This window comes from Tenrec ecaudatus, chromosome 10 (assembly GCF_050624435.1).
Source record: "Tenrec ecaudatus isolate mTenEca1 chromosome 10, mTenEca1.hap1, whole genome shotgun sequence".
In the NCBI taxonomy this organism is placed as follows: Eukaryota; Metazoa; Chordata; class Mammalia; order Afrosoricida; family Tenrecidae; genus Tenrec; species Tenrec ecaudatus.
Window position 1 is genome coordinate 79925927 of NC_134539.1, and position 22373 is coordinate 79948299.

The window sequence follows — 22373 nt, forward strand, 5'->3', positions numbered from 1 at the left end:
GTCATCTGAGGCGCAAGTGGGATGCAAGTGGGAAGCCTTGCAGACCCCCAGCCCCTCTGGTGAGCAATGAAAACCTGAACATCCTGCTTCCCAGGGCTGAAAGCAAGGACTGGAAAGCTGTGGAAAACACTCTCATGAGCTGGGGCTTGCTCCACGGAGCAAAACTGCAGGCATCAGCACTTCCCTGGGAAGGGAGTGCCACATTAGCAGCTGGCCCAGGCTGCCAATGAGCAGGTATCCACGGGGCCCAGTGCAGGGGGCCAGAATTGAAGGGCAAGGGTGGCTGACCATGGGTCTTCATTGAGTGTGCCCACGTGCCAGCCTTGGAGTGCCACATCTGATCTTTACTTCAGATAGCTCTCAGCCTGGTGGGGAAGGCAGACAGAGAACAAATCAGCACACCGAGAGTGGTCCAGCTACCGCAGCGCTAAGTGCTCTGGACGGGAAGGCTGACTCTGCAGCAGGCCAGCTAGTCAGTCTTAGGTGTTGCAGGCCATCAGTGTCTGCCGCCATGGCTTGACTCTGCATTGAGCTGAAAACAGCCACATGGCCATGGAGGTGTCCCGGGGGCCTGTGCTGGGGAGTGAAGGTGAGTGACAACCTGAAGCTGATTCCGTGACCGAGGCAGAACCAAAATACTCACAGTAATACACTGTAATAAAGTAACCCTTGGTGAGTGGCATGGACTGACTTGTATCCCCCCCAAATGTGCATTGCAAGGCCTAACCTCCAGACCTGTCATTATGATCCCCTTTGGGAATGGGTTATCACTGCTATGTTAACAGGGCAGGATAGTGGAGGGTGTGTCCTGAATCAATCTCTTTTGAGATATAAAAGAGATGGAACTTAAGTTGGGAAGCACAGGGCTGGAGGAGAAGGAAAAGTGCCAAGTCACAGAAGGATCGCCCTGGAACGGAATTCCAGAAGAGATACGGACCTTCTTCCCGAGCTGACAGAGATAGAAAGTCAGCCCCTAGCGCCAGTGCCCCAAACGGAGACTTCCCGCCTCCTCATAGTGAGAAGACAGCCATCTGTTAGTTAAAGCCACCGCTCAGGGTCTGAACATTTCTGTGAGAGCAGCACTAGACAACGAGTGTGTTCTGGTCCGGCACCGTGCTAAGTATTCTACACGACCATCCCATTAAGTCCTCACAAAACCCTCTAAAGAAGTTATTATTACTTCCACTTTGTAACTGGAAAAACTGAGATCTGGGGGGCTGGCTGGGCATTCCTTTCTTTCTCACCCAGGCACATTCCCTGTTCTGCTCAGGACCATGGAGAGGCTAATCCCTGAAATACATCTCTTGGCTCCCTGGACATCTGGTTCCCAGTTGGGTTTGGCCATTGTAAAGTTCTGGAGGCCAGTGGAGGGATGGAGGAGAAAGATCAGGGCATTCTTTCCCTGCCCCCTAGTTTCACCCCTGCATCTATGACAGTAGCTGTTATTCCACAGCCCCGGCTTTGTCCAGCAGACCCTCCCCTGCAACTTGGTAATCGCTGAGGTCAGTAACACCACCATCACTCCATGTCCTTCAGCCTAGAGGTGCGGGTGCCTCGCCGTTCTTCTGTGCTTCCTTTCGTGAGTCTCTTCTTGTGAGCCCGCGGGGACTGATGGCCACAAGGCCATGTCTGCCTGAGGCTGGGCAAGTTAACTTCAGGTCTCAGATCTCAGGAGGCTGACAAACCACAGAACCAGTCAGGTGATGGTGATGGCGGGTGGAAGGGAAGGTGAGTTTGACTGGGGCTTGAACCAGCTGGGTCAGTGGCTGGGGGCTCCCTCCTGGCTTCCATCATGGGCAGGGATCAAGAGAGGCCAGAAAAAGCAGCCCAGCTCTTCAACTACCTCCCGACCCCAACCACTGAGAAGTCTTTGTTTTCTGAGCTCAGCTCCTGGTCTATGACCCTCTGGATTCTTCCCCAACAGCAGCAGCGGAAGGGCTGGTGGTACAGACCTGGACTGGGGACAGGCAGGGGTGGGGGCCTGGTTGCTCCTTGGGGAGGAGGTAGCCAGTGTGTGCTGATAAAGAAAGGGAACCATCTGGGTCTGAGAGATGCCAGGAGAGGAATAGATGGACACTGCCACCCCCACTGCCACCCCCGGAGCTGGGCAGCCTGTCGTCTCTGCAGCCCGGCTCCTTGAGTGGCCAGTGTGGATGAAGGGCCTGGACTGACGCACTAGTGGCGGTGGGGAACAAGGAAGAGGGGCTTCTCTGAGACTCGGGGCTGGGCTACAGCAGCACGATTTCCCTCGCAATGGGCTCTGGGTGCCGCTGGCGCTTTCAGTCCACCCAGAGGCACCCTATGAGAAAAGCCTGGCAGTATACTCCCTCCAAGTCAGCCACTGGAAACACCATGGAGAATGGTTGGCCTTGGACACATATGGAATCGCCATGAGCCAGACACGGCAGCTGATACTGGTGCTCCAGGTTGGTGTGCACTGAAGGGATACCTTTGGCCCGAAGCTGGCCTGCAGCCTCAGCCTGGCTGTCTGTCCATCTATCCAACTTTCCATTACCCTATGAGGACTGAGCATCTACAAAGGGCCCCACATCATACCAAGCACAGGAGATTCGATGAGGAATGAGACAGGCACCAGAAACAGACAAAAAGAATCATCACAAACTGTGGTCTTATAAACAACAGAAATACAGGTCTCTCTGAGTTGAAAAGGATGGGAAAGTGCTGAGCCAAGAAATATGAGGGGAAGACCATTCCAGGCCTGGTAAAGGCTGTGGTGTGAGGCGCTCTCCACAGTCATCCACTTCTGCTGCTTTGAGACACAAACGAGCCCTGCAATTGGGCTGTGGATGGAGAGAACCACTAGAGAGTGGTACTAACACCCTTCCAAGGCTGTGACCCCTCACTCTGCCACCTCTTCTTGCCTCAATGGCTCTAACATGCAAGGACAGGGCAGTGAGTCTGGTTCGGGCCTGAAGTAATGGAATCAGTAATGGAGTCAGGCAGGAAAGCAGGGCACTGGGAGATGGATACCCTAGCACTGTCCGAAAGGTAGAAAGGAAGTCTGGCCACAGGATTTCTTGGCACCTGGAGAACACCAAAGACGTGGCTCATTTTATTAAGGAATATTAACCTGATAAGGTTGCAGAGACCTAACCAGAAGGCCGCTGACTCACGCTGATTGTGAGGGGCTCGGCAGGACCAAACACACCTGTATTTGAGGCGGTTCTCACTCTGCTCCAGAATTGTGGTTTATCACCTGAAGAAATTATCTTGAATGGCTAGCTTTTCCTGCTGCTGCTTCTGCTCCCAATGACCCTCAACAAGTGCTCCGGAATTCTGCTACGCACACACCCTCTGGTGGGAGTCCAAACCTTCCACCTTCTCTCTGTCCCCACATACATGCCACGGGTCACATGGAGGCCCCGAACAAGTGAAAGGAACAACACTGACGTGAGCTGGGGAGATACTCGAGAACAGACACAGGAGACACGAGCCAGGAGCCTTCCTTCTGGTCACCCTTCCGTCACAGGAGCGGCAGTGCCTTGGGGAAAGGATTCAGTACTGCAGGAGCTGGCTATTTTATTGTCCCTCTTAGGTCCATGTTGGTCATTCCCTAACCCAGTGCCCTTCAAGCACCAACTCCCCACTCCCCTCCTCTCCATCCCTTCTCTTCACCAATCAACTTCTGTTTCTAGGCCCTTGCTTAGTCTAGGTATTTTATGTACATAGGAGGATACAGTATTTGCCCATTTGTGTCTGACTTATTTTCCCAGGCAGCAGCTTGCATGGTGTTTTCAAGGTTGTCACAGCACGTATCACGACCTCGCCTCTCTTTTGGGCTGAATAATGTTCCACCCCATGGACATACCACACCGTTAGCCATTCATCAGTTGCTAAGAGCCTTGGCTTGTTCCCGCCTTTGGGCGGTGTAATAATGCTACAAGAACATAGGTGTGTGGTTAGCTGCTTGCGAGCTGCTGTGAACTCTGGGGCCTACCGAAGCGTGGAGCTGCTGGGTCGTGGAGTATCACGGCTCTCTGCAGCGGGCATGCTGCTTTCCACGCCACCAGCAACGGAGGAGGGCTCCCGCTCTCTACACCCGTGGCAGCACTTGCTGGTTTCCGTTCTACTGATCAGAGTCATCATAGTGGCTGTGAAGTGGAGTTCACTGTGGCTTTTTGTTTTGCTTTTTCCCCTTAACTTACTGCGGTTTGGGTGAAAGTATACAGCACAAATTAGTTTTTCTCATTGTGGGATTTGCATTTCCCTAATGACTGACTGGCGTTTATCCATTCTTCCCAGAAGGATGAAGTCACCTACCTAAGACTCTCGCGGTCTAGAACCCAGGTGGATCTCACTCAGGACCAGAGGGAAACAAACACAGGCACAGATGGTCAGACCATCTGTCTACCTCCTTTCTCTTCAGCCCCCATCCTCTCCCAGCTGGCAGGAGCAGAGGGGATCAGACTGCACTCTGGGAGTTAGCTGGAATGCTACGACTAAGTAACTATCACAATAGCAACAACGAAACAGTCAATGCGGAGCACGTTTCCATAATGTGCCGGGCGGGTCTGGGCAGAGTCCTTTACATGTGTGAACTTCTCCCATCGTCACAACTCTGTAAGGCAGTGGTTATCAACCTTCCTAATGCTGTGACCCTTTAAATAGGTCCTCATGTTGTGGTGACCCCCCCAACCATAAAATTATTTTTGTTGCTACTTCATCACTGTAATTTTGCTACTGTCATGAATCGGTGACCACTGTGAAAGGGTTGTTTGACCACCAAAGGGGTCACGACCCACAGGTTGAGAACCGCTGCTCTAAGGTGAGGCTGATGATTTACCCCTATTTTGGGAAAGCAATGAAACTAGGCTCCAACATAGCTCAGGTTTGAACCTAGGTCTTTCACTAGCAGATAGTGTGTGTGCGTGCACACGCACCCCCGGGTATGTGAACCAAACTGCTGCCCCAGGAAGATAAGCCATCTGTGTCTGGTGGGACTCAACGTCTCCAGCGTCCTGAGCACCCCCCTCCCGCTCCCGGGCAAGGAACAGCCTGGGCGACAGCCCTGAGGCTCAGAGTCCAAGCCATCTGGAGATGACCCTGCTTTCTCTATTCGGGGCCGGCTCCCAACTGAGGCTCTGATCTGATCACTCTTGGGGCTGTTGGGCTCCAAGGATTAACCCTTAGGTTCTTCCAGGGACCCCCAACCCAGAGATGTCGTGCAGGGACCCCCAATCCTGAGACCAGGAGCAGAAGGACAGCTGAGTGGGCAAAGTGCAACACGGCTTTGCCATGTCCAGTCCTTTAGGGGGTTTGCTCCCGTTGTGGGACTACAATACCTGCAAGATCTTCCTTGGAAGAGACTAATCTGGGCGAGCTGCTTCCTGGCTCAATTCGGAGTGATAGTCTGAAAAGAGAGATTTTTCACAAGATCAGAACTGCTCTGGTTATATCTATTAAAAGGGATGTGAATGTGCTTGTGCCTGTGGGTGGGAGAATGGATTGCTGTGAGGGAAAGTGCAATCACGGGCTCGGGAATCCTGCAGGTGTGCTGCAGACCCCAGCCCCTCCCTCTGGGAACCCCATCTCCACGTCTGAGAGACAAGGGCAGGGGAAGCCAGGTGAAAGGTGTGCTCGTGGCAGGACGATTGCTCACCGAGCACTGCAGTGCTAACCTTTGCAACCACCCTGCGACCTAGGGACGCTGATGGTCCACATTTCATACAGACCAGGAAGCTGGAGCCGTGCAGTCGCGCAGCGTGCCCACAGTCACAGGGCCGGCAAGTGGAGAGGCTCAAAGCCAAACGGGACTTTCTCTCATCAGATGGCCCACAGAGGGCTGACACCTCACGACTGTCATCGTCCAAGCATCAAGTAAGAACCTGCCCGTCCCTTCACCTCCAAACCAACAAACAATTATAAAGGCTTATGAGTAAGATAACTTACCAGCTGCAACTGAGCAAGTTAAGGGGAATAATCTGAAGCCACACGCTTCAAATTTTGCAGCAAAGGAAAGAAAAAGAGGGTTGGAAGTTGGACTAACAGTTGCAACCCAGCTAGGCCTCTCTCCTCCTGAGCCTTCTCAGTAGCTCTGACTGGGAGGAATCCCTATCTTTCTGGCTTCTGAGTGGCAACAGATGTGGGGGATGAGGGTGGAGCATGTGGTGCTCCTCTGATGGAAATGTAGGTCTCCATGGGGACAGGATTGGAAACATGAGGAAACCCCCTTTCTGCCCCCCCAGCTAGGGGGTGGACACTGCCTTGCTGGCACCTGAACCCTTTCCCCACCCCACCCCACTCCCACCCACTGCCTTAGGCTACAAAAGAGGAGCCACCGGGAGGGGAAACCCAGTCTTGCTCACACACATGGGTGAGAGCCTGCCATCTCCTCCCAAGGTCAGCGCCATGGGCGAGCCAGCTGGTGCCTCTCAAACAGAAGCAGGGCAGAAGGACATGATACAGTAACCAAGCACCACAAAAGGAAAGAAAGCAATACAGATAGCACTTCCCAGGGAGCTCAGCCCGAAGGCAGTCCCAAGGAATACAAGAAAATCTTCCCAAGTGCCTCCGTCCACAGACAGCTTAGCAAGAGTGGGGGTGAGTCAGACACAACCTGGAAAATGAGACTCAATCAAAAAGGGAGAGCGAAGATCTCAGGGGCCGATCAAGGGCTGGCACAGCAGAGGGCTGAGGAAGACAGACCCACCGAGCCAGTCATCGCAGAGATGACGACCGGTACGGAGGGCAGAGAGCACCCCACAGACGGGTCCCTGGAAGAGAGACACCAAGATACAAGCAGAAGAACTTCTCAGACGGGAAGAAGGGGCCCGCCGTTCTCCGGGGGAAGTTAGTACAGAGCCCTTCACTCTGAGGCTTTCTCTTATTTCCAAGCGTTTGCACTTCAAGGAATGCTGACAAAACAACTTACTTATAAGAAGAAGGGAAAAATCAGATTGCCTTCGGTGCTCTAGGGCAATTTTCAATTCCAGAAAGCCCTGAAGTGAGGTCTGTCGGTGAGAAGCAGAGGAACATGACCCAACCGGGCTGGGCCCAAAGAGATGCAGACGCTTTCATGAGAAACCAGGGAAGGCAGGACCCCAGAGAGTTTCTTTTACTCTTCTCGGAGGAGGGGGCGGGGCGGGGCAGGGGGAGAGCAATATCCTTCATGGTGAAATTCAGCTAAAGAAGGATTTTTTTAAAAGTCATCACTTTATTGGGAAGCTCTTACAGATCTCATACAATGTATAATTCAGACAGAGGAATTCATTTTAAATAAAGACTCCAGGAATGAAGACGCCGCAGTGAAACAACGGGTGGTCATACATGAAATGACTACGTGCGAGGAGTCATGGTTCCTGGACATCAGTTTATGGAAGAAGCACGAGCAACGCGGCAATGCTAATGTACGAGCGCACTGTCGGTAAGCGGTGGAGGGAGGGCAAGGAAGGGCAAGGGAGCTACACTGCCCTCATCTTTCCCACCCAGAGCCAGGCTGACACTGTCCGCAATGGGAGCTCGGTTCACGTTCTTAGAGACTCCAACAGCTTACGTTTGCGCTGACCGAAGGATCTTCCAGAAACCAGTATTTCTTGTGGTGAAGAACAGAAATTCCTTAAGTTTTGTTTGTGTTCCCTTTTCTGGTTAAGCTAAAATTAGAGTTAATACTTCTAATTAAAGTTAGCATGTATAGCATGGTCCAATAATAAATTCTACCTCTGTGTCAATCCTTTAATCCATCCCTTTTTGTGTATGTATGCAGAGAAAAATGTCTGAAATCAATTTCATTTAATGCTAATGGTCACTCTTTTTACATGGTGGGGATTGGAGTCATTTTTCTTAGATTAAAACAAACAAAATAAAACAGGAAAAAGACCAAGACATATACGACCCTGTTGGGCCCTTGGCACAGTATCTGCAAAGCAGACGGGAACAGGATGTTAGAAACACAAAGTAAGAAGCGTGGAAACGGCCCCTGCAGCCTTTGGGGCTAGGGGACAAGTCCCCTGGGCATGAACTGGGTTGTGGAGGGGGTTCTTCAGTCAGAATCGTAAGGCTCACCCAATTCGTGCCACTCAGCACTCTCAAGAGGTCACTGGGAAGGGACCCACGTGAATGGGTCTGGGGGCCTGGGGTAAGTCTGCAGGGTTTCTCCACTGTGACCACACAAAGGGCCTTTACAAATTCCTGGCTGACGCTGCTGTTCAGCATCAAGTCCTGGGGGTGTGAAAATGTCCTTCAGGATGGAAGGAGTAATTACTCATAATCTGCAACTTGTCCAAGGATTATCTCATGGCCAGAAGTATTTATGGACCATTTTTCTCCTTAAGGGATATTAGTGTTAATGAAAATCTACTGTTTCTTTAATCTCCGTACTGGCGCATGGGTGGAAAATCTTATCCCAGAACCTAAGTGGGAAGACTTTTCACTCCAGGGTATTCTTTTCAGGAACAGCGAATGCTTTGCAAATAACACGAGCTTAATCTGTGGCAGACACAATTTTAATTGTAATCTTTGGACTCCATCTATTGTTTTCACTATTATGTAATATACAAAAATTTCATATTATGCTCTATGTTAACAAATTAGTGTACCTTCATGACTAAAGACAAGCCTATACTCTTCAAACATGGCTGATCATCAGAACCACCTGGAGAGCTCCACCTCGCAGCAGAAACCTTCCCAGGTGATTCTGATTAACAGGGCTAAGCCACACTACTGTACAGCTGGCCCTATGTGTAGCTGGGCACAGCCATCCTCAAGGTCATGGCAAGTGGGTCATTGGTACCCTGGGTATGCATCTAGTGGCCACAATTCCCTGTGGATTTCAATGACTTGGGTGAAGACAAAAGCAATCCAGCTGACCTAATATGTAGGCACAATACCCAGAAGAGATTACACATCATTTGGATAATGGAACTCAAAAGAATCATGGCATACCAGAAGAAGCCACAGATGAGATTTTAAAACTACATATGAAGTTGGCATTTACTTGATAAGTAATCAAGATCAAGATGTTGGATACTCGCCTCAATATCAGATCATGTGTTCCCAAGTCTACCTTACAATCTGGCTAGGCCCAGAGAATGTACACTGGTACAGATAGCAACTGGTCCCTTCAGAACCAGTGGTGAGAGTGGTGATACTGGGAGGGTGGTGGGAGGATGGGGTGGAAAGGGGGAACCGATTACAGGGATCTACATATAACCCCCTCCCTGGGGGATGGTCAACAGAAAAGTGGGTGAAGGGAGACATCAGACAGTGTAAGATATGACAAAATAATCATTTATAGATTATCAAGGGTTCATGGGGGGAACAGGGAGAAGGGGGGAAATGAGGAGCGGATGCAGGGGCTAAAGTGGAGAGCAATGTTTTGAGAGTGATGAGCGTAATGCATGTACAAATGTGCTTTATACAACTGATGTCTGTGTGGATTGTGATGAGTGTATGAGCCCCAATAAAATGATTTTTAAAAATACAACCAAAACTACAAAGAAAGTAAAGGTCTACAAGAGAATGAGGGCAACATATGTACAAACATGCCTCATTCAATTGATGTATGGACTGTGATAAGAGTTGTATGAGCCTCCAGTAAAATGATTTTATATGTATATATACTGATTATATATATATATATATCAGATCATGTGAAAATGAATGAGGCTTAGAGCTGACCTCGAGCTCAAAATAAGTCAAGATAATGTCTTGTGGCAGATAGAGATACCATGAAAAATCTCCTCTGAATACACTGAAATGCGAGGAGAGTTCCCAGGGCCACAGGTGAAGAAATAACTGAACGCCCAAGCCCAATGAGTCCAAGCTGAGGCCAGAGGGTCCACAGAAGGCTTTATGATGGCGATGGGATGCGGCCTTGAACAGTGCCTGACAGTGAGAGTCTGGCAGAAAGCTGGGAGCCACAGATGGCTGTCCCACCCATAAAATGGGCTCCCAGGGAGAGAATCAACCATATGATAGCTTGAAGATGTGACAAGAAAGGTGGCCATCCACTGAGTGGTATAGGTGGGAAAAGAGTCACTGTGATAAGCTGGATAAGCTGGTACCACACCCATTTATGGAGTTCAATTCCATTTGTTGCATACCATATGGGAAAGTCAAGCTGATAGGTGAACAGAAAACCTTCCTCATGGAACCTGGGGGTCAGGACAGAGGCAACTGGAAGGAGATGGTCAGACGGACAAATGGAGGGGAGAAGCTCAGGCAGTCACAGGTCACAATACATATGTGTGCTTGTGTGGAGTGGTCTCCTGCAAGCCCAGAAAGGCCCAGGCTGCCTGCAAGTATAAGCACACCGAGGGCAGCACCGAGAGGGGTTGGCTAGCTATCATGAGGAGTAGGTGGGACTTACTTGTAATTGTCATCTTCCACAAATTTCTGGAGCTCTTCAATGTAGCGCACAGACTTCAGGTATTTCTGCACATGGGGCAGTGTTGTGAGGTGATCTGTGGAAGAAAGGTAAAACTCAGAGGCTTCAGTGTCTCCCCCATTTCCAGGCCCCAGGGAAGTGCAGAAAGCACTGATTTGAGCGTGAGAAGTATCTTGGTCGTGAGATGCTTGTTGAGACATGCACACACTCTTTCAATAGCCACAGAGGTTCTCTTGGGTCAGGCAAGGGGTGTAGAAGGCGATCCAGCCTGGGTTCTGCCCACAGACACCACACCTCAAAGCCACTGTGGTTCTTTGGCTAAGTAGGAGTTGCTGAAGCCTACACTTGGAGCACAGGAACAGGGAAAGATGGCTCCCTGCCCTCCAGAGAGGACCACTCATTCCTCTCTTTATTGTTGCTATCTCCTGACTGGCCCTTGGTCAATCAGCCTCAGTCATGGTGGGCTTGGGCACCTGACTTCATAGTCAAGCTCCCCACCCCCAAGCACACCATCTCCATGCTCTTGGTGAGATCAATGACCTCATGAATAGCCCATCTAACATCTGCCTTCTCAGTTTTTGACTTCATCTCCAATAACCTGCTCTTATCCATCAAGCACCCGCTTCAAGGCCACAGTTTGGATCTGGTCACATTTAACTGAACCTGGATAGACGTTCATCAAGCTACTCCCTATCCTTCCAGGCACATAGCTAGATTGCATTGCCCTGCATCCATGGAAAGAAGTGATGGGAGAAGGAGCTTACATAATTGCTGCCTGCGACCTTGTATAATTCTCTCTCCTCTTGTTTCTGCCACCTGGATGCAGTCCAGAGGGCTCAGAAGTCATGGGAGACATCGACATGGAAGTCACCATATAAAAAGGCTGAAGACACAGTGGGTGCATAAGCAAATGTGGTGAAGAAAGCTGATGGTGCCTGGCTCTCAAAAGATACAGCATCTGGGGTCTTAAAGGCTTGAAGATAAACAAGCAGCCATCTAACTGAGAAGCAACATAGCTCACATGGAAGAAGCACAACAGCCTGTGTGATCACGAGGTGCCAAAGGGATCAGGTATCAGGCATCAAAGACCCAGAACAAAAAAATCATATCATTGTTAATGAGGGGGAGTGTGGAGTGGGGACCCAAACTGGAGATCCCCTCATGGAAGGATCACGGGAGGAGAGAAGCCAGTCAGGGTGCAGTGTAGCAACAATGAAACATACAACTTTCTTCTAGTTCCTAAATGCTCCCCCCGCCCCGCCCCATCATGATCCCAATTCTACCTCACAAACCAAACTAGACCAAAGTATGTACATTAGTACAGATAGGAACCGGAAACATAGGGAATCCAGGACGGATGATCTCTTCAGGATCAGTGGTGAGAATGGCGATACCGGGAGGGAGGAGGGAGGGTACGGTGGAAAGGGGGAATGGATTACAGGGATCTATATATAACCTCCTCCCAGGGAGACGGACAAAAGAAAAATGGGTGAAGGAAACGTCAGACAGTATAAGATATGACAAATTAATAATTTATAAATTATCAAGGGTTCATGAGGGAGGTGGAACAAGGAGGGAGGGGGAAAATGAGGAGCTGGTGCCAGAGGCTTAAGTGGAGAGCAAATGTTTTGAGAATGAAGAGGACAATGAATGTACAAATGTGTTTTACACAACTGATGTCTGTATGGATTGTGATAAGAGTTGTATGAGCCCCCAATAAAATGTAAACAAAAATTCTTTAGAAAAAACAGGTCGCAGCATCTGTGCTCTGCTGACCCAACACCCGTCTCGGTGTCTGCAGCCTCTTGCACTTCCTTCCTGGGTGATGAGAACCAGCAGCCAGAAATCCATCAAGTCTATCCTCAAGATTCACGCCAGAGAGATCTTCAACTCCCATGGAAATCCCACCGTTGAGGTGGATCTTTACCCCGCCAAAGGGCTCTTCAGAGCTGCCGTGCCCAGTGGAGCCTCGCCTGACTAGGAGCTATGGGGCCCTGGAGCCCTGGGACAATGATAAGACCCGGTACCTGGGCAAAGGTGTCTCAGAGGCCGTTGAACACATCAATAAAACAATTGCGCCTGCCCTGGTTAGCAAGAAGCTGAACGTTACGGAACAGGAAAAGATTGACAAGCTGATGATTGAGATGGATGGAAGTGAGAATACATCAAAATTTGGTGCAAATGCCATTCTGGGTGTGTCCCTCGCTGTGTGCAAGGCCGGAGCTGCTGAGAAGGGAGTCCCCCTATACCGTACATTGCTGACTTGGCTGGCAATTCCGACGTTATCCTGCCAGTTTCCTGCTTTCAGTGTGATCAACGGCGGCTCTCACACCGGCAACAAGCTGGCCATGCAAGAGTTCATGATCCTCCCCGTTGGAGCAGCTAACTTCAGGGAGGCCATGCGCATCGGGGCCGAGGTGTACCACAACCTGAAGAACGTCATCAAGGAGAAGTACGGCCAGGATGCCACCAATGTTGGGGATGAAGGCAGATTTCCCCCCAACATCTTGGAGAACAAAGCAGCCCTGGAGCTGCTGAAGAATGCTATTGGGAGAGCTGGTGACACCGACAAGGTGGTGATTGGCATGGACGTAACTGCCTCCAAGTTCTTCAGGTCTGTGAAATACAACCTAGACTTCAAGTCTCCTGATGACCCCAGCAGGTCCATCTCACCTGACCAACTGGAAGACCTGTACAAGTCCTTCATCATGAACTACCCAGTGGTATCTATTGAAGACCCCTTCAACCAGGATGACTGGGACGCTTGGGCAAAGTTCACTGCCAGTTCAGGGATCCAGGTGGTAGGGGACGATCTCACAGTGACCAACCCGAAGCGAATCTTCAAGCCCATGGGTGAGAAGTCCTGCAACTGCCTCCTGCTCAAAGTGAACCAGATGGGCTCCGTGACCGAGACTCTGCAGGCGTGCAAGCTGGCCCAGTGCAATGGGTGGGGCGTCATGGGGTCTCATCGTTCTGGAGAGACTGAGGATACTTTCATTGCTGACCTGGTGGTGGGACTCTGCACTGGACAGATAAAGACTGGGGCACCGTGCCGATCTGAGCGCCTGGCCAAGTACAACCAGATCCTCAGAATTGAAGAGGAGCTGGGCAGCAAGGCCAAGTTTGCTGGCCAGAAGTTCAGAAATCCCCTCGCCAAATAAGCTGAGCAGGCAGACCTCTGGTTGTCCCTCCCTGAGCCTGTCGGCGTTCTCACCGCTTCATTAGGGCTGCCCCTGCAGCCAAGCCAGACCAGCTGGACACTAGTTGCAACCCCCAGCTTTGTGATCCTGTGACAGCCCAACTCCTTGCCCTTCTCGCCAGCTTCCCACCAAGTGTCCCAGTGTCATCTCGAGGTGTCAAAAGGTAACATCCCCAATGGTCTTGTTTGCAAAATAAACACCAGTGACCCCTAAGGGGAAAAAAAAGGAAAAAAGGGATATATATATATATATGGATCTTGTATGGGAAAAGAAAAAGGTACTTCAGAACATGACTGGATCTAGGGACGAAGATCATACGATGGACAACACGTGAGCTAAAAGTATATTTTCTAAAGAGAATGCTGACACATTGTGAAACATGTAACCAATATCATGAATCAATTTCTGTGGGATTGACAAACGGGAATCTAACAGTGTGTAAACGTCCACCAAAACACGATAGATGATTTTTCAAAAAAAGAAAAGGCTGTGATCCCTGAATCTTTTGGAGAGTAGCCCAAAGGAGCACCTGCTTGGCTACTGTGGGCAAAGAAACTAATTCTTGTTGCGTTAATGAGAAATAGGTGGTATTACGTTACGCGTCACTGAGCATTCTGGCACAGGTTAGTCTACCTGGACTAGTTCGCCTGGTAGCAGCTCTCGCGTTCTAAAACCATCAGTATGTCTGTTCTGGGAGCACACTCTTTTGGTCCTCCACTACTTCCATGAACTGTTCTAAGGCTCCCAAGGGGTCTGCAACTCACTGTCATCTCTACTCCACCACCCCCGCCCCCGCTGCATCACACTCTCTTTTCATGACTTAAGCCACTTAGTTTCCATGGCCCATTGTTCCAACACCACAGTTGCCAGTACTCTGAACTCACTTTGTCTTCCTTCTGTCCGGTCCACTTGGTAAACTGCTATGTTGGATGAACCCACTGTCCTCTCTCTTCCTGACTGCGATGCCTACCTGAGCCCTGGGGACCTGCTAAAGAAAACCACACCCTGAAATAGACTTGTTATCTCTCATCCCAAGGGGACTCTCAACATGGCCTGGCAATCCCTCGTGCTTCCCCGTGAAATTCAAAAAGTCTCCAATCCTGTGGAACCTAAAATCTCCACTTCCCTTCTCACTGCTCGCTTCCACCTTTGAGAAGAAACAGACGCCATCGGACAGGTGTGCTCGCAGCTTACTATCAGGACCTACCTCCATCGCATGCCACTCTCCTTTGTGAATATTATCAGCGGCCAGTCTTCTTACCTCTGCTCTGCATCCGTCCCTCCTGCCGTCTCCAGGGCTTTCCATCGTTGACTCTCCTTTCCCTTTCCCTCAGTCTTCTCTTAAGACTGTTCCCATTAACTTATCAAACGCCATGCTCTTCGTAAAAACCCATAACCACCACACCTCTTTTCTTGACTTCATATTTCTTGTATGCTTGCACCTCTTCAATCATTCTCTCAAAATTCCTCACTCTGGTAGGCATCACCATTAGCGCGTACCTGTACTCAGTTTCCCACTTGCACCCTGGCTCCTGCCGATCCACTCTCTCTCTCGAAGCAAACAATCGTTTCAGGATGAAGCTCTGCTCACTGAGCAGTACATTTGAGACACTGGGATGGTAGCTCATTTCTCTTGTGATGAAACCCATCGCCCTACCTTGGCCAAGAAAGTGTCACACAATTTCTGCCTGCTTCGTCACTCTCACACGATACCATGCTTTCCCTGTTACCGCTAGTCCGCGTCACCACGTTGTTCCCATCCCTGGGAGATCCCAAGATCCCCCTACCACAGGGCCTTTGCCCAGGCTATGCATGCCCGTATGGAGACACTTCCTTAACCTTTCTTCTTTAGGGAGCCCATTTTGGACTCCTGGATTTGATCAATACCCTCTTTTAAACCATGGTACCACAAAGTGCAGGTGAATGAAGCTTCTCCAATCCGATGCCATGTTCTTCTTCATAGAGTCCAGATTCATTTGCTCAGTGTACAGACTAAGTTGGTAAAAGGATACAACCCTGGCACACACCAGTTTGGGAAGAAGTACAGCCAGAATACTCCTTAGAAGGGAGGATGGCAAGACTTTGTCTTACGTATGTTGGCCACATGGTCCAAAGGAACAAGTCCCTGGAGAAGGACGTCTTGCTTGGTAGAGCAGAGCAGGTCAGTGCGAGAGAGGAAGACCCTCAGTGAGACAGACCAACAAAGTGGCTGCAACAGTGAGCTCCAACATAGTAACAATTGTGAGGGTGGTGGGAGAGCAGGTAATTCTTTGTTCTGTTGCACATGGGATCACTATGACTTGAAAGCACCTAACACCACCACCACCACTGCAAAGTACCTCTCCCTTGCAGCAATGCATCACAGGTGGCACCTTACCTTTACTTGCATTATTTCATTCATGCCTCTCTAAGTCCTCAAAGAGCAGTCATAGTGTCTGTCTTGTTCTCCTCCCATCCTTAGCTTTTACTACAGGACTGGTAGTCTAGATGCTGAGTGCTACTACAATAGGTACACCACAAATAGCGGCTTTAACACACAAGCCAGTTCTGTCACAGTTTAGGATGCTTGTGTTAGTCTGGGTCCTTTAGAGAAACAGATCCACAGAAACTCATATATAAGAGAGAGTTTTATATTTAGGTTAAGTATGCATCAAGAAAATATCCCAGTCCAGTGCTGCCCAAACCCACAAGTCCAACATTAACCCGTATGTCCAACACCAATCCACAAAGTCCTCCTCTATCTCGAAAAACAGACGCAATGATGCTGACTGCAGGAGGAAAGCTGAGTCAGTGAATGTATAAGCATCTCAGCGCTGGCAGGGGTCTCCACATGGCTGCACCAGCACCAAGGGCTGCGTCGGGGTAGGTCCATGTGGCTTCTCCTTGGGGATGTCTTGCAGGAATGCTGCCTTGCCAGCTGAAGCAGGGAACTGCTAAGGCAGCTGCACCCTGGTGCAACATCACAAAGCAAGAGACCCGAGAACTAGAAAGGCAAGGCTCACCAAGCCATTTATCTCTCCGCCCTTCAATTAACCCCACATGTGTTTATCAGCCAGGTTGGCACAATAAGCTAACGAACTGAATGCTAGAAATCTGAATTCAGGGTGCTGATTCTAGGGGAAGGCTTTCTCTCTCTGCCAGCTCTAGAGGAAGGTCCTTCTTTGAACTCTGCTCCAGGGTCATCTTCATGTGGCTTGGCATCTCTCTTCTCCCAGTTCGGCTCCTCTCAACTGCTTGTTTGATTTCTTTTATATCTCCAAAGACATTGTCTCCAGGGACCACCAATTCTGGCTCATTGACATACCAATGACAGCCCGATCCAAAATGGGGCTAGCTACCGGCATCCCACACACACACAAAGAAACAACTAAAATTTACCGCCACGGAGTCAATTCCAATTCATAGTTGCCCAATAGTAGAACTGCCCTGTAACTCTTTATGGGAGTAGAAAGCTTCATCTTTCTCTCTCCTAGTGGTTGGTGGTCTTAAATGGCTGACCTTCAGGGTAGCAGCCCAGTGCAAAAACCCACTATGCAACCAGGGCTCCTTTAACTACATACATAATAAAAGTTAAGAACCCCACCAATAACAACCAGACACAGAGAAAGTATTCAAACACAGCTGCTGAATTAATGAATGAATGACTTAGGAGCCAAACAGACAGGGCTCTGACACTTACTGAGCGGAATCTTACATACACTAGTGTGAAATCAGCTAACTATCTAAACCAGGGATCCTCAAACTTTTAAAACAGGGGGCCAGTTCACTGTCCCTCAGACCCATTAGAGGGCCGGACTACAGTTTAAAAAACAAAAAACTGTGTACAAATTCCTATGTACACTGCACATATCTTATTTTGAAGTAAAAAAACAAATGGGGCAAAAACACCTGGCGGGCTGGATAAATGTCCTCGACGGGCAGCATGTGGCCTGTGGGATGCCTGAATTATTCTAAACTATCTTAAGCCTCGATTTTCTCATGTAAGATACAGAGAGTCATGTGTGGTTTGTACAATCTTTGTGAAGATTAAGCCTTTGTGTAAAACACATAGCACATGTTTGATGTTCGAGTTATTAGCATGCAGAACTAGTTGATATCCAGAGCTTTCTCACTGACAGGTGTGGGCCCCAATCTCAATACTGTTCGATTTCGAGATTCCAACACACAGGGTACTAACCATAGCTGCAAGAAACTTGTAAATCAGCAATTATTCGGAGAATATTGTTCATCTGATTGGATCTTTGTTCATTTTCCATGATGCTGCCTGAGGCAGGATATGCAGAATCAATGTAGATCAGGTCCAGAAGATAGATCCCTGAAATTAAAGAAGATATTTAATGATGGTCAGAGATCACTGTTTATCAGAACAAAATAGCACAAATTGGTACTGATCATAGGTCTAAAGGGTGACTGATGGAAAACATCAAAATAGGATTTGGACTTCAATTTCAATCCAGACTATTCATTGTTCACACAGACTGCACAATTGCGAATTAAGCATTTTAACAATAAGCCAAACGAAAACAATGCTGCTAAGATTTGAGCATTTCTAGTGTTTATGTTCTTCACCAATAAGTATTTTTACTTGTAAAACAACATAGAAAATGGCATGCTCAGAAAAGGATGAATACTTTTTACCACCAGCTGATAGACAGGTTTAAGATGTCATATCTAGGAGATAATCCACTAGAATTAATTCATGTTTTAATTTAGTCACTTAGCTATCTATCCATAGGTCAACTTGTCTAATCTACTTACACACACACACACACACACACACACACACACACACACACACCAAAACCAACCAACCACACATCATAAATTAACTGAGGGACAAAGGACAAAATCACAAGAACAATAGTCTTGGGTCCAGCGTTTACTGACAGTGTGGCCTTGAGCAAGGGGGTGTGGCTTCGTGCTGGGTGCAATACACAGGAATCAAACTGACTACACCTGCAGAAAGAGAACAGAGAAACTCCACAGCATTAAGAACAAGGCCAGGGGCTGACTGCAGAATACAACATCCATTTCCAAATTCAAGTTGAAGCTGAAGAAAATGAAAGCAGGTCTATGAGAGCCAAGTAGAATCTCAAGTGTATCCCACTTGAGTTTGTAATCCAACTCAAGAAGGGGTTTGATACAGTGAACACTAATGACCAAGTACCACACATGTTGTTGGATAACATCAAGGACATCGCAAAGCAAAAGGTCATTAAAAATAGCAAAGACTGAAAAGATCAAAATGGAGGTCGCAGGTGACTCTGAAACTTGCTCTCGAATGCAGAGTAGCTAAAGTGAACGGAAGAAATGATAAAGGGCTGAACAGAAGATTTCAAAGCAAGTCTACAAAGTATTATAAAGAAATGTACAAAGACCTAGAGTCAGAAAACCAAAAGGGAAGAAGACATTTGACCACTATCAAGGTAAAATAAATGAAGAAAATGTCCAGGCTTCAAGTTGCAGCACGGAAGGATTCTATGGGCAAAATACTGGACAATGCAGCAAGCATCCACAGAAGATGAGGGAGAAGAGCCACTGTGCCAAAAAGAACTGGTCGAGGCGCAACCATTTCAGGAGGAAGCTCATGTTCAAGGTCAGACAGCATTGAAGGCAGCCGCTCCAGGCGCACTGAAGGTACTAGCAGAACACAAGGCTCCAGGAATTGATTGAATTCCAATGGAAATCTTTCAACAAATAAACATAACGTAAGCACTCACTTGTCTGTGCAAAAAAATTCGGAAGACAGCTACCTGGCCAACCAATTGGAAGTGATCCATATATGTGCCCATTCCAAAGGCGGGCAGCCCACCAGAGTGCAGAAATCACTGAGCAATATCACATACCAGTAAAGCCGTGTGGAAGGTAATGCAAAAGCAGAGCATATCTACCATCCACGCTGGATTCAGAACAGAATGGAGAATGAGGGAGACCACTGCTGATATCAAGATGGAGCCGGGCAAAAAGGAGAGAATGTCAGAAAGATGCCTCCCGTGTTTTATTGACTACACGAACATATTCGACCGTGTGAATCACAGCATACTATGGATAACACGGTGAAGAATGAGAACTCCAGGACACTTACCTGTGCTCCTGTAGAACTGTACATGGAGCAAGATGCAGTCACTAAAACAGAAAAGGGGGCTACGGTGGAGTTTAAATCAAGAGAATTTAAATCAATGTGTCAGCACGCATACTTTCATCCTACTTATTCAATCTGTATGCTGAGAAAACAAGGCAAGAAACTGGACTATACGCAAGAAACGCGCCATCGGAGTGAAGACATGTTCACGACCCGCCTGTCGTGTGCAGATGACACAACTCTGCTTGCTGAGAGAGGACTGGACGAAGGTCACGGGAGTACACCCTTCGGAGTATATTACTCCTCAACATAAAGCAAAAACCCTGACAACGGATCGATAAGCAACATGTAGTGAATGGAGGAAAGAGTAAGATGGCAAAGATTTCATTTTACTCGGCTCCACAAGGGATGCATCAGCCAAGAAGTCAAATGACGTATTACACTGGGGAATCTGCTGCATAAGACTTCTTTAGACTGTGAAGGAGCAAACTGACCCTTTTAGGCTAAAATGTCTGACCCATGCCATAGTGTTTTCAATTGCCTCACATACATGGGAAAATTGGGCAATGAAAAAAGAAGACTGAAGAATTGATGTCTTTGAATTACTGTGTTGGCAAAGAACAGTGAAGCCACCACAGACTGTCAGAACAACAAGGCTGTCCTGGGAGAAGTACAGCTAGGATATCCCTTCCATGTGAGAATGGCAAGGCTTCACTTATCTATCTCACAAGCTTCGGGCACACTGTCAAGCAGATCAGTCCCTGGAGAACGGAATAATTCATGCTTGATAAAATAGAGGGGAAAAGAGGAAAACCCTCTTGAAATAATCAATAATTAACAAACAATGGATAGCCTTGAGGAAACAGGGAATCCCAGAACTCCACCCTGTGTTCCCGTGGTGCCTGTACGTGGACCACGAGGCAGCAACTGTTGCTGGGCAGGAGCATTCTGCATGGTTCTAAAGCAGGAAAGGTGTGTCAGGGTAGCATCCTCTCAGCAGGCGTATCCATCTGCATACTGAACAAACAATCAGAGAACCTGGATGTTTTTTTGTTTGTTTATGATTTTGTTTTTCTTAAAAATCATTTTACTGGGGGCTCGTACAACTCTTCTCACAGTCCATCCATCCATTCATTTTGTCAAGCACATTTGTACATTTGTTGCCATCATCGTTTTTGGGGTTTTTTAAAAAAAATCTTTTTATTGGGGCTCATAAGGCTCTTATCACAGTCTGTACAGACATCAATTGAGCAAAGCACCCTTATACATTCGTTGCACTCGTCATTCTCATAATTCACCTTCCACTTGGGTTCCTGGAATCAGCTTGGTTTCCCTTTTTTCCCCCCATCCCCCTCCTTCCTGATCCCACCCCTGGTCCCTTGATAGTTTATAAATAATTTTTATATCTTATCTTACACTCCCCGGCGTCTCCCCTCACCCGCCTCCCCATTGCTCATCTCCCAGAGAGGAGGTTACACATAGATCTCCGAGATCGGTTCTCCCTTTCTACACCCCCTTCTCTCCTGGTGTCGCCACTCCCATCGCTGGTGTTGAGGGGTTCGTCTGTCCTAGATTCCCTGTGCCTCCAGATCCCCACTGCACCGCTGTACATCCTCTGGTATAACCAGGTCCGCAAGGCAAGGTAGAATTTGGGGTCATGATGATTGGGAGGGGAGGAAGCGTTCAGGAACTAGAGGAAGGTTTTGAGTTTCATTGCTGCTACACTGAACCCTGAGTGGCCCATCTCCTCCACACTACCCCTCTGGAAGGGGTGTCCAGCTGTCTCCAGATGGGCATTGGGTCCCCATCACGCACTCTCCCTCTTTCACAGTGATGTGATTCTCACCACCACCCCACCTTTGTTGTTGGAGACCTGGTCTCCTCTGTCCTTCATGGTCACCTATGTTGGTGTGCTGCTTCCGTGTGGGCTCGGTTGCTTCTGGGCTAGATGGCCGCTTGTTTGCTTTCAAGCCTTTAAGTCCCCAGACGCTATATCTCTCAGTAGCCGGGCACCATCCGCCTTCTTCACCACACTTGCTTATGCACACTTTCGTCTTCAGCGATTATGTGAGGAAGGTATTCACACAATGATTGTTTTTGTTCCTTTGTATCTGCTACATGGTCCACTCAACACCTTGTATTCGCTTAGGCCGTGTGCTTCTTCTCTGTGGGCTTTGTTGCTTCTGAGCTAGATGGCCGCTTATTTGCCTTCAAGCCTTTAAGACTCCAGACGCTATATCTTTTTGATAGCCGGGCACCATCAGCTTTCTTCACCACATTTGCTTACACACATGTCTGTCTTCAGTGATCATGTCGGGAAGATGGGTATCCTGCAATGACTGTTTAGCAGGGTGAGGTGCTATTGTACTGGGGGATTATGCATGAGGAAGCCCAATGTCCATCTGCTACCCTACTACTGAACCTATGAATATATGCATATAAATCTATTGCCCCCATAATCATAAATATATTTACATATGTACATGTCTGTATTTAGGCTTCTCTGTATGCACTTTGCCTCCTACTCCTTTCCTCTATTTCCTTTCGCTTTCCTCCCGACCCATTACCATGTTTAGCCTTCATTCTGGTTTCAGTAATTCCTCTCAGTTACCTTGCTCTTGGTCACTCCCTACCAGTCCTCCCCTCCCCTCCCTCCTCTGGTTTTGAACCACTCGCTGTTCCCTTGTCCCTGTGTTGGGCGACACCTCCTCCCTTCCCCTACCTCCCACGCTCTTATGTCCCTCCA

General features: G+C 48.5%; 1 protein-coding gene and 1 pseudogene across 2 annotated transcripts in view; one reads left to right on the forward strand and one right to left on the reverse strand.

Annotated features, from left to right (window-relative positions):
• The window catches only part of RALGPS1 (Ral GEF with PH domain and SH3 binding motif 1), a 362265-nt gene that overhangs the window by 40057 nt on the left and 299835 nt on the right, over positions 1-22373 (reverse strand). For both annotated transcript variants that reach the window (XM_075560767.1, XM_075560766.1), the window contains exons 9-11: positions 17723-17860; positions 10328-10421; positions 5304-5371 (exon numbers count right to left, since the gene is read on the reverse strand). In XM_075560767.1, the coding sequence (XP_075416882.1) occupies positions 5304-5371; positions 10328-10421; positions 17723-17860 (300 nt within the window). The remainder of the gene's footprint in view (positions 1-5303; positions 5372-10327; positions 10422-17722; positions 17861-22373) is intronic.
• On the forward strand, positions 12481-13506 carry LOC142458043 (alpha-enolase pseudogene; annotated as a pseudogene).